Source organism: Vigna unguiculata, chromosome 6 (assembly GCF_037176805.1).
Source record: "Vigna unguiculata cultivar grain cowpea cultivar isolate G323 ecotype 2 chromosome 6, ASM3717680v1, whole genome shotgun sequence".
Lineage (NCBI taxonomy): Eukaryota > Viridiplantae > Streptophyta > Magnoliopsida > Fabales > Fabaceae > Vigna > Vigna unguiculata.
The window spans coordinates 47056020-47068683 of record NC_140797.1 but is presented as its reverse complement, the minus strand read 5'-3'; the positions used below and the strand labels follow the sequence as shown (position 1 = coordinate 47068683).

Below are 12664 nucleotides of genomic sequence, written 5' to 3'. Positions count from 1 at the left end.
AGGCCAAGCACCCAAGCTTTATTAATGGGCTTCCAACTTGGGCCAAACATCTTTAACATCAGTTTCTTCTGCACCCCCAATAAATTTCTTCCTCACCCATTAAGTATGTGAATTTCCTGATACTTTCCGAAACACTTAGAACAATTTCAAAAATATATTTCCGAAAGACACTCATTAATTATTACAGATTTTATTTTCGTAAATCATATATTATCAATCAATTAAACAGTTTATTTCATTTTTCGTTTATTTATCCTTTTTCAATTTTTTTCATTTATTTTTCCAGAGCCAAACAATATATAAAGATTAAAATGTAAAATTTTAATTTTAGATTAACATTTTCAAAAAAGAAAACTCATTCATAAATATTGAATAAAGTAACTCAAACAAAAATTTATATTTAAAGTTAATTTAATATAAAATGACATGGATGAGGTAAAGAAAGAAATAGTTCATATTTAAATTATTCATTATTTTTCATTAATCCTTTTTATAAGATATGTCAGATTTTCCATAACATGTAAAAACATAAATTTTATTATTGTCAAAATCAAAAGTCATTAACGCAAGTATTTTTGCACTTAGCTCTCCCTTTGATTTCTTATGTGGATGTAGCATCATGGTTGAAGGTGTAATTTTCTTTTGTCGATCATATTTGTGTTTCTTTTTTTTCTTTTTCTTTTTCTTTTTCCGTTTCATGTCTCTTTTCTAGTTCTAAGATAGATTTATGAGCAATCAAATATTTTTGCACGTTATGGATTGATGAAATCCATGGCCTCCATGCATGGAGTGGCATTCGAATAATTATTTCTTGTGCCCACAAGGGTTTCTATTTTAAAACTTAAAGTTCATATTTTTAAAGACTAAAGTTATAATAAGAATTGAAAATTGTTGCTAATCTATGGACTTTAAAAATATTATCTGATAAACTACACAGACATTATGATCATGGTGGATAACTTTAGTTAAAATTCAAAGTTAGCAGTGTTTGATTGTATCATTCTCAAATTTAAAAATACTTAGAAAAACACCTGAGAAAGAAGAAAGAAAGAAAAAGTATGCTATGTATAATCCTAAATACCTAGGAGAAAAGAACAAAAATAAGAACTTATAACATGAATTATTTGTCAATGAGTATTACAAAAATTAGTTTGAAATATTTCATACCACCCACTTTTTCAAAATTAGCTTTTGGAAAGTACCTTTTTCAGGTAAGACCTTAATTATCCTTTATCAACTACTTTTTTGTATTATATGTATATAGCTGTATGTAAATTATTATAAAACAACAATTATAAAAGGTAGCTGTTAGAGGGCAAAGAAAACATAAACAATAATAACATATTTGCAGAATTAGAAACTGAATTATCTTCTAAGACAAACATAATCTCTTGATACTGATGAATTTATAATAGTAAAATACAAAATTTTCCCTTCATTCCTTTTTTGTATGACACAACTCCACATGAAGCTCAAATAGAATGAACCCGTATTCCAGAAGATCATAATGGAGCCACATTTTTTCCTCTTTCTAAGATCTTGTAGCATACCAAATAGGGTAGAAAAGTTACAGAAAAAAGATGAAGCAATGCCTTCCATTTTACGCCAAATCCATATTCAAACACATTCCTTAATTTTGAAGTCCCCACTTTCTCTCATCACACAACAAACAGGAACATTGAATATAATTTCAGATTTCAGAACAGACATTTGGGTATGTGTAGGCCCTGCACTACCACCTCAAAAGCAACGCTGATTAGAACACTATCCATGGAATACCTCTTTATGTTAACCTTCAATATCAGCCAAATCAATCACCATTCCAACACATCCAATGTTAAATTTAAACATAAAACACAATGTTCTATAAAATCATGAAACACATTAAGCTACCCATCCATATTTGGTTTTATCAAGTACTATATTCACTTAAATTTCAAGGTCAGAATCAACTCATTTAGTGTTCTCCACAAAGTTCACTTGTATCAGTAAGTAACCTTGAGGTTTTTTTTGTTGTTGTCAGTGCAGAGTTTTTATTGCTTATGTCTGTCAATAATTAATTTAGAGTCTCTCGTTCTCCCAATTATGTTTCTTTCATTTATGAAGCTTAAAATTTGAAATTTGGTTTTAAAAAATCAAGCTTCACACCACTCGAATCAACAACTTACTGATACTCACTCACCCAAATGTTTGAATGTTATTGATTTATTATCAAACAATGGCATTTCAATATTTGTTTCATGTGAAAAAATTAAACATGTAGAGATTATGTCTCAAGAGGTTAAAAAACTAATACTGTTTGCATCACAACATTAAAATACACAAACCTTACAATACCTATGAAGCAGACCTAGCTGTTGTATGTTGAAGAAAATCTGGCTGAGTTATTTAGCAGTAAAAGGATGTTGAATTCAATAATCTGCCAATGAATACTAATTTATTTCTGTCGGTTTTGCCGTAAACTCTAGAGCAAGGACAATTACAAACCTCTGGAGCAAGCTTTTTGATAAGGATTAATAATGTCAGAAATAAATGACATTTGAAAACTGGGCACCAATGGCCACACAGTAGTAATCTACTTCACTGTATACAGAAATAAAAGAATGCTATATATTAAGAAAGAAATGAGAATTATCAGTAACCATACCTATCAATGTCATGAAGAATAATGACACTCAGTGATGGCTTACACGGATCTTTGTCAAAAAAAAATAGAAGCCTTCTTGGGATTTGTACGATACAGCAAACCAGCAAGGAAAATACAAAATTATTGAGGGCACTGCATCTCTGTAATTGCAAATGAACAAAACATGAAATAAAAAATGTTCTAAAAGTTCAAAACATATGTGTAGTTCAGACATGTGATCTCCTAGTTGTCCTTACAAATAATCTCTTACAGTTAAATTTATAATAATAATTCCTCGGAGTTTCTAGTTTGTTGATTGTTTTAAAAATTTTGAGGACTGTAGAGGCAAAAATTGATCGCTGACAGAATGAGTGCATCCAACAAAGTCATAAAGTGAGAGTTATGACCTAGGAAATAAAAGTGCAGTGAGGCCATAATGGAGTAACATTTTTCTCTCTAGGAATTTCCTGATAAACAGAAAAAGGAAGAAGAAAAAGAAGATGAAGCAATTCCCCAATGTTCACGCAAACCCCACATGAAAATTTCCTGCTTCTCTCTCTTTCTCCCATTGCACAACATATGGGGGCTGTGGTATCTAAATTTCAGATTTTAGAAACATAACCGAAGACAAAGAGGGAGCAAAAAGCAGGTGTAGGTCCTGCAACACAGCTCAAAAGCAATGCTGATTAGAAGAGTATCCATCATCTCCCAACTCTTTCTCTCTCTTTGCTACCTCTTTACATTAACCTTAACATTTTCATTCCTGTCTCCTTCTTCAGTCTCCATGGCTCCACCACTTTGTCTTTTGACCAAACTCCCTTTTCTCTGCCCAATTCCATCCCAATATTGCTGCTGTTCACACTTCAGACTTTGCCTCACCTTTGCTTCGTAATGGTAGACCTCACACACAGAACATGCCCATGTGTGCTCGTCTCATGCACGTATATATGCCTTTAAAACTTCTTCAAACATATTCACCTTCTTAAGGATTTAACTTCAACCTTACTAATTACTTCGCCCTCTTTCTATTTCTCTAGCTACCATGTTTCCTTAAAATAATTTGTCTATATATACTCCTTTGCCAACCTTTCCAACTGTCTCCTCTAGCAGCTACTTGTTCTTTGCCTCTCCTCTCTGCCTGACAACAAAAAATTGAAATATTGGCTTTTTCTGCAATTGGAAGTCTCGTATTGTTCATCAAAAATGTTGAGAAAAAGTAAGAGGGTAAGCTTCAGTCCTGATGTCAATGAGAAACCAACCATGTTTCTCAAACATAGCGTATTAGGAAACAGGAAGAGGGTCATTGGAAGTTGGAGTTTCTCAAGGATGTCCAAAGACCCTTTACTGTCACCAGTGAGATTTCTACTACGGCTTGGAGAAAAGGTAGCAAATTCCATTAGAGTTGTTTCTATGAGAAGGAGATCCTCCAGAAAGGTTTCTTCATCCACTTTGGTAAGGTCACGTTCACTATCCGACCCTAACGACTCATCATATCGTGCTAAGGCTGTAGAAGATTGCATTGAGTTTTTACATTCTTCCTCGTCTAGGGAGAGACCAAGTTGAGTCTCTCCATGCAAATCACGGTTTGGAAAGTCTTCTCGAGGTTGCTGCATGCAAGAGATGTATCATGTATGTATATTAAAAAGGATATGCTTTCTTGATTTCACGTGTCATGTTCATTTGTTCAAAATTAGAGGTCAATCCTTTTGTTGTCTCTTTAGCAGCGGGGTTTGAGTGAAGACATTTGAATAAAACATCGGTTCAAATCAAAGTTTGAATTGCAGACTGTAGAAGTCTTTTCTGTTCACTGGAATACATTAACGTGTTGTTCAGTTTTCATTTATTTCTTGACCATTATAATGAAAACCTTTTCTTAACCATGATATTGGATATTTCCCTCTCTCAGAATAGTTCATTCCCAACATGGTTTAACCGAATCTGAATATGGCAGCGGTCAGTTCTTTTTTGTCCATACTCAAATAAATTATTGGTTGTTCCCAAAATTGAACAAGCTTCTCGATTTTAACTTGGTCTTGCTCCGAACATTCAAATTTGATTTATGCATCATTCAATTTTTTGCATTGTGTTTTTCAATATCTAATAAAAGGATGGTTTTGATGGAAATAGAAAAAGGACCCAGTAAAGAAAAAAAGACGACTTAAAGACCGACTTAAATTGACTGTTAAAGTTTTTCCTGACACAACTAACTGTTAAAGTTAAACTTAAAATTATCGATAATAAAATATTTTTAATACATCTGCCGAAACGTTTATCTTTCCATGTATTTAATAGACGTTTTGTATTTAATTGAAATAATCATATCAATAATTATTTTGGAGATATACTTACTTTATGGCATTATCTTATCTTGCACCCCTCTCTTATTTGCATGAGAAATTTTGTATAAATAACACTTTATTAATTAATTACGCCAGACCCCACATCCCAAAGACCGGAGCTTCTTCCACTTTCTAGGCTTCTGTTGTATAACACACTTGGAAAGGAAAGCAATTGTAACCATACGCTGAAAAAAATCTGTGAATATCCCAATCTATCAACTTTCAACAATGCTTTGACCAGAGCACTACAAAATCACCCCACACTGTCCAAGGAATCCATCCACATTCTATTCATTGCAAGTCATGCTAATCATTGTTCTTAAGCATGAAAATGAGCTTAGATCAACAGTTTACAAATGACGAGTAGCGGCAACATTTAATATCAGCCATTGGATAGATTAAAAATGTAATGAGTACACCACGAGCACGCAAAGTTCGATTACTCCCCTGCACTAGCAGGGTCAAGTGCGATGTGCAATCCCCTTTGGAAAAGATCACAAAAGAATTGACCAAACAAGTGCTTGCTACCGACATCTTGTTTATCTTGTCTCGTTGCCTTGTTTTTTGTTGAAACTTGCTGATTTAAAGTAACAACATGGTCAACATCAGCCAGTGAACAGTTTACATGTTTAGATGATTACTTTAGAATAATCTGTATTCGTTTCAAAAATTGTTACAACAAGAGACTAGTCAGGCATGCAATGATGTACAAGAGAAAAGAAAGTGTTAAAGTTCACACGTACGTTAATAATTTAGAATCGAAAAACACAGTTCCAAATGACATTATGAATAAACAGTGTATAGCACGATCAAGAATCCAATGAGAGGTTTTCAGGATCTCGAACTCCTTGATTGGAGGCCTTTTTTAGCTCCAGAGCTCTCTTGTAAGGTGGAGCAATTGGGGGTTGTACAGGATCCAAGCTCTGATATGTCCCCCCATCAACTTTAGGTAGTGGATATGAACGATCAGAATCATACCCACTGAGGTCACCACAAGCTAGAAATGGGATATACACCTTATTAGGGCCTTCCAACCATCCACTACAACAATCTGAAAAACCACATGCATTAGTTACTCGAGACCAAAGCCATGAAAAATAAGTCTCCTGGTGATAAAATGAAAACAACAAAAGATATTTCTTAGAGTCATTATTATTTTATTATAGAGTATTCAGGATTGACTTTATGAGGCTGAATTTTATAATCTATAATTACATACAAGATTTACTATAAGGACGAACATGTACCTGTATCATCTACCCCCGAGGGACTTCCAACCTTCTCAAGAAGACGATGCAGATCTTTTGGATTGAATCCTTCAGGAGGAGAATAGTTTTCACAGACTGCAAATGCCTCTGAGAGTGAAAAACCTAGAGTTAGCTCAAATATTAGTCAAATAATGTTGAGTTATATATTCTTTCATATGTTTTAGTTATATATGGGTTATGATTATAATAGATTGTGGTTCCATAAGGTTATATGACATGAGTCTTACACATATAAGGCCTTTGACACCACTTTAACCTCAAAAGACAATGGTGTTATGGGTCTTTATTCTTATATAGTGTTTAACTTTGTCTTTTCTATCCAATGTGGAACTTTGACTCACACTTGGACTACTCCCTACAAATAGAATTACCCACTTCCAAACATTTTTAACCATATCTTTGTCAATGCTAGTGTGATAAAAACTAGCTTAGACACTTGCAACTGCAAGGTGTTACAGCTAAATTAAACAAGTAGTATTTTTGAAGTTAAATCCGAAAGAGGCAACAGCTATATTAAACAAGTAGTATTTCGAAGTTCATAACTTCATAGACATTTGTTACAGGATAGAAAAGCTTCTGTTAAATCTAATTAATGTGACGACTGTCAATTCCTTTGTAATGTCATGACTGCAAATTCCTAAACACGGTAATTCTCATAATAAAAAAGAAGCTATAAAGAGGGGAAAAAGTATGCATACCAAAAAGTAACAAGCATTGAGAAACTAAAAATCCTTACCAATGCTTGAATTGCGGCTGCTTTTTGGTTTTGCAAATGTCACTACAGGAAAGAATAACTTTAGCTGCAAAGCAGAGACGAGACGACACAGGTTGTTATGATGATTCTAGGGTTATAGAAAAATAAAATTCAGAAGAACTATGTAACAAAACAAGACCAGGTAATTTTGAGAGACAATGATAAAACTTTGCGACTTTCCAATTATTTCGTTATGAATATTTGGCAGAAAGTGGAACTGTGAAACAATTTCATAACTCAACTAAAATTTTAGATTGGGTAATGAGTAGGATCAAATTCCAGCCAGACAAAAGGCATACTCCGTGGTAGAATCGGTTCACAAAATTTATCTTATGCAAGTGCAATTATTTTGTTTATCAGGGAAGTAACTTAATGGTGTTTCTTTTCTTTTAAAGTACAATCATTTTGTAGAATTTTGGTGTAACTCTTCGAAAAGAATTGTTATTCCTTCTCACACAAAAGAATACATATTATATGATGTGATCTAACTGCCAAAGTCAGAAATATGTGCTATTTGAATTACTTATATTGCTTTCAAAGGTTTGCAACCCCCATTCATCTTTAATCATATCACTTCTCTATAGTTGCCAAAAGCTAACTGAAAGTTGGATGACTGCAACACATGAACGTAAAACATACTTGCAGTAATGTCAACTATGCACAAGCACACAAGTCTTCAATTTCTAAAATCTCATGATACGGTGAAACTTCAAATACCTGACAATACAGAAGGCTCGTGTCCTTTCCTCTAAATATCTTTGCAATAAACTTTCCTCCTTCCTTAAGTACATGAGTAACAATTGTCAACCCCTGCAAGGATACCAATAAGCATCAATCTGTAACAAAAACCTAATAAGAGAGGCAAATAAAACCATGCAACTCTTTGCGAATCAAGGATTATACAATTTAATATAGATCATATCCTGTGTATGTTGCTTACTAGACATGAGAGTAGATGGACTGAAAATAGATATCAAGAATCAATTAATCCTTGTTTCACAACAGGGCAAAAAGAAATAGATGGAGTAATCACTGATTTTATATATCCTTCAAATTTATTTTCTCATCGCCAGTTTGCAGTAGAGATAATGTGAACATGTACTATCCAGATGGAAAAACAATAAAAGGCGCAAACAATTAGAAGGGGACAAAGATTAAATACTTACTGCAAGTATGAGTTGGGACTGTACGAACTCATCCATGTCATGAAGCCCAGTAACTGCAAAAGCCAAAGCTTGATTTCTTAAACTACAAATAAATTAAGAGATTTTGTACGCATGTATTACAATTGACATAGAATAACAAACGAGAGACAAAACAATGCTGGTTTGGTTGGGTCCTCGATTGAGGCTAAAAACAAAAATGTAACACTGTATGTAGCATTTCATAAAATTAGTTCTCATGTCAAATCGCACTACTTTAAACATAAATATTGTGTAGGAAGAAATTAATCAGTTCAATTGAGCGCATTTTTTACCATCAGGAGCACCATCACACACAACCAGGTCAGCCTTGCAGCCATCGAAATGTCTAATGACCTGAATAAATCAAGAGAAGGAAGAGGGGCTCACAAACTTAATTCCAGTGGTCATTCAAGTAATTTAATTGATGGGAAAAAAATAGCCTCCAATGAACCAGTTCTTTATAATTCTTTCAAGTTTCAACAAATTGTAGACTCCAGCAGAAACGATTTGTTATGAGCATCATGAGACATACTTGTGCATTTTGAATCCATACATACAAACTAAGTTGATTTTGTAAAGCTGGAAACTAAATCTCCTTAATATCCACTATGCACTCCTACCATTCTCTCTAAAACATGCAACATATGCAGACCACAATGTAACTAGCTAAAAGAATAAAAAGAAAGCAAATGTTATTTTTGTTGGTAATGTAGTATGTTTTCTTATTTCTGTTGATAATGTTTTATTGAGTATATTGGGTTTATTCTGATTTTAGGGAAATATATGCCCAAGCAATGACAATGGATACATAGGCTTTACAGACAACAATAATGTCTAGCTGTTATTTTACACGAGTGGAAAATATGATTTATAGCGTGGTTAAGCACTTTAAACAAAAAATGTAGTGCTTTTCTTTTCTTCTCTTCCATTTCCTTGCTTTTCTCATTGTATGATTCTGGTTTATGGTTTGGACTGGTGTTCCTTTAACAGAAAACAACATATATAGTTGTAATTCAAATGATGGAGAAACAAATATAACAAATGGAACTCGTAATACATATGTTTCATTTACGTAAAATATTTAAAAGGAAACTATGAAATGTCTCGATGAAATTTGAGGAGGCAATAAACTGAAAGAGACAGGTATATTTTCTATCTCAGCCAAGATATGTAGCTTACTCAACATGTATCCAAAATATTATAAAATTATCCATGAAAAAATTATGGTAATACTGCTATATTTACCACTTCAGCTGTTCGAGCATTAGTTATATCACCCTGCACCTGAATGACACCTTCAATTGGAGCCATTGGTTGCAAATCAATAGCAACAATAAGAGGAAGATTTTCACCCCTGCATACATGATGCAACAAGAAATTGATGATGTTGATAGAGACAGAGCCATAATATAAGTGATTAAATAGGAGACACTCTTCTGTAAAAGAAATAATTTATTTAAGCACAGAAGAATTGAGTTTGGAGGATAGAGAAGAAAAAAAGAAGAAATCACTGAAGGAGAGCTACTCAATCCATCAGCATGTCTGTAAGTCCCTTGAAAATCCAAAGGTTTAAACCATCAAGAAGCCAAATGCCTAATTTATCCCATGTCAGCATTTGATCCAATAAAAGCTACATAGAAGATGAGTTATACTCCAACCAAGTGCCCCAAACTGTAGCATACATTGTTACCACAGCTTTAGCTTCTTTACATCAACTAAAACAATTTAAGCTTCCAAAAATATATGATAAGAAAACCAAGGGGTGCACACTATATTCACCAAAAATGTCAAAATATGAGTTCATAAAGAAATAGAATTAAAACAATGCAAGAACAGATGATTTACTAATTTCTTTCCTTTGTCTCGATGAAAGTCTTATTTTATAATAACAATAAAAATACAGTTATCAGTTGTACGTAATGACTAACAAAAATGTAAACATTGAGTTTGATAGAGCTTAATTTCAATTCCAAGTCTTGGCATGAATCTGCAGGTGAGAAACAATGAAGAAAAGCTACTGCCCTGATATTTGTTATGTGAGAGCAAACACTGTAGAATTTTCAAAGAAAGCCAACTTACTTTGAATCAGGCGCAAGCTTGGCTGGGAGATACAATTTACGACTCAAAACCTGCATATAAGAACTTAAGTATTGTGATGGCTATAAAAAAAGACATGCGAATGCATGAACTAGACTGCTTTCCCCCTGTGAATACATGCTTGTTTGTTAAGAGTTTGTATGACATGGCAATTACAATTTCATCACAATTACCTGACTCCAGCTACCCGGGGCAGCACATAAATCTACAACACGCTTCACTCCTGCAGAAAATAAAAAATTAATCTCGAAACAGTGTCTCAGCGGAAAAAATATTCCACAAACCCAAAAGGTCAAATATAGGCTTTTGTGGAGAAAGACAGACACCCCACCTTCAAAAATGTTGAATTCCTCATCTATCTGAAGGAGTTTAAAGGCACTTCGAGCACGCCAACCTTCCTCTTTTGCTTTCCGATAATAGATATCCTGAAAACCAATTTAGCTAAGCATGAATGCACCCTAAAAAAGAACACTCCGTAGGATAAAAATCAAACACACACCCTCTTATCCCTTGAAGCTCTCCCCATTTTCTATCGTTCACTTGCCCTGCCTCAAATTACGCAAAACAAGTCCCTGACACCAACAATTGCCAAAACAAATTAGAACAATGCACCTGAAATTAATACAAGAAGTTTACTGACACCAACAATTGTCAAAACAAATTAGAACAATGCACCTGAAGTAAAAACATATTTATAAAGAATAAAATAAGTATATTTCCATCCTTTTAGCCATTTCATCAAACACCTGGTGCACATACAGAAAATCCTCCTTTCGCATTTACATTACGTAGCTTAAAAGCCTCTAAATTTTAATTCCCAGAAAATTACAACTTACATGGACTCAGAATTTTACAAAACTCTACCAAGCCCCAGAATTTTACAATCCTAATATTGAAAAGAAAACCATGCACCTTTTAACTTGAACAATCCAACGTATGCGATAATGTGCTTGTGCTCTTGGAGAGAAAAATGGTGAGTGGAAGAAACGCGTTGGTTGCAGTGGAAAGGGCTGTGTGGTAGTGTGAGCGCGGTAAAGGAAGCTTGGAAAATGGAGGTAATGAATCTGCTTCCCCTGTGCTTTGTGAATGGACCGGGAGTACCGAGGTGTAGTGTTTATTGTATGGAGAGTAAATAGAGGGGTTCAAATAAAAAAAAAAATATGTGTGTGAAAATGTGAAAAAACATTGGGCTGTTACACCTAAAAAACACCCTGCAATAACACTTGTCTAATTTTTTTTTGTTCATCTTCTAATTAAAGAATTTTATTCTCTAATAAATGAAAAATATTTTTCATTTAATGAAATAGGTAATTAAACAATTTTTTTATGCGGAAAATACAGCTATATAACTTCTGCGTACCGGAATAATTACTATTTAAGTTTTTCATTTTGATTATAAGAGTTTGATATGAACTTAGTCAAGATCGAATCATTTTGATTATAAGAGTTTGATATGAACTTAGTCAAGATCGAAACTTATAAAATTTTAAAAATTATATAATTAAAATATAAAATATGTAATTATAGTATTAAATATTATAAATGTTAAAAATTTGTAAGAGTTATAAAATTATAAGATATATGATAAATAAAATAGATATATTATATGAAAAATTTATTATTTTATTTTATTTATATTATATATATAACAAAATGTAACAGACTATAAAATATATAATATTTCTTAATTTTAAAATAATAATTAATTTATAAAATTGAAAATTATTTTTAAAAACATAAATATTTTCTAAAATTAATTTAAATATAAAATATATTAAGTAAATATTTTTAACAATAGATCATATATTAAATCCCATATTTTATAAAAAAACTGAAAAAATCAGTTTACTTTATTTTGAAATATGAGCCATCAAGAAGATATGAAGAGCAGAGGTCAATATATACGTATGAATGATACTCAGTGATTAGAGATTATTGATTTGTCGTAGTTTATGTGAGATATTACTCATCTGCTCATCATATATAAGTTAAATCAAACTAAAGATGCATTGTCTTTGTTGCATTTTATAAAATGGTCAATTAATAATAATTACACGTGTAAAAATAAAACACAGTCATCAAATGACTTGACATAATTTTATTTTTCTTAAAATGAAATTACAAAATTATTAATCCAAATTTTTTATCCTTTTAAATATGGATTTAGACGGAACATAAACTTTACACACTTGAATGAATGTTTATTTTACTACATACATTTTCTATTTAAAAATAAGTATTACATACATTTTCTTAATATTATTATTATAAAATATTTTTTTTCCTAATAGTGTTATTTGAATATATTTAATATATATATATATATATATATATATATATATATTAAATTGTATTATTTTAATTAATAAATATACAGACACACATGCATATGATTT

The 12664-nt window shown here is 32.3% G+C and overlaps 2 protein-coding genes across 2 annotated transcripts; one reads left to right on the top strand and one right to left on the bottom strand.

The window, feature by feature from the left end:
* Positions 1-2941: 2941 nt before the first annotated feature.
* Positions 2942-4465, top strand: LOC146885933 (josephin-like protein). The gene has a single exon (XM_085674680.1). It carries the CDS (start codon positions 3830-3832, stop codon positions 4187-4189), a length of 360 nt encoding a protein of 119 aa, XP_085530806.1. The 5' UTR covers positions 2942-3829; the 3' UTR covers positions 4190-4465.
* Positions 4466-5593: 1128 nt separating this feature from the next.
* On the bottom strand, positions 5594-11413 carry LOC114186886 (S-adenosyl-L-methionine-dependent methyltransferases superfamily protein). Its single transcript, XM_028074949.2, has 12 exons — positions 11181-11413; positions 10768-10840; positions 10600-10693; positions 10442-10491; positions 10251-10300; positions 9417-9525; positions 8465-8525; positions 8154-8206; positions 7705-7797; positions 6970-7033; positions 6213-6320; positions 5594-6016 (listed from the first exon to the last, which is right to left on the bottom strand). The coding sequence occupies exons 2-12, from the start codon at positions 10792-10794 to the stop codon at positions 5775-5777; spliced, it is 951 nt and encodes a 316-aa protein (XP_027930750.1). The 5' UTR covers positions 10795-10840; positions 11181-11413; the 3' UTR covers positions 5594-5774.
* Between the last annotated feature and the right edge of the window lie 1251 nt (positions 11414-12664).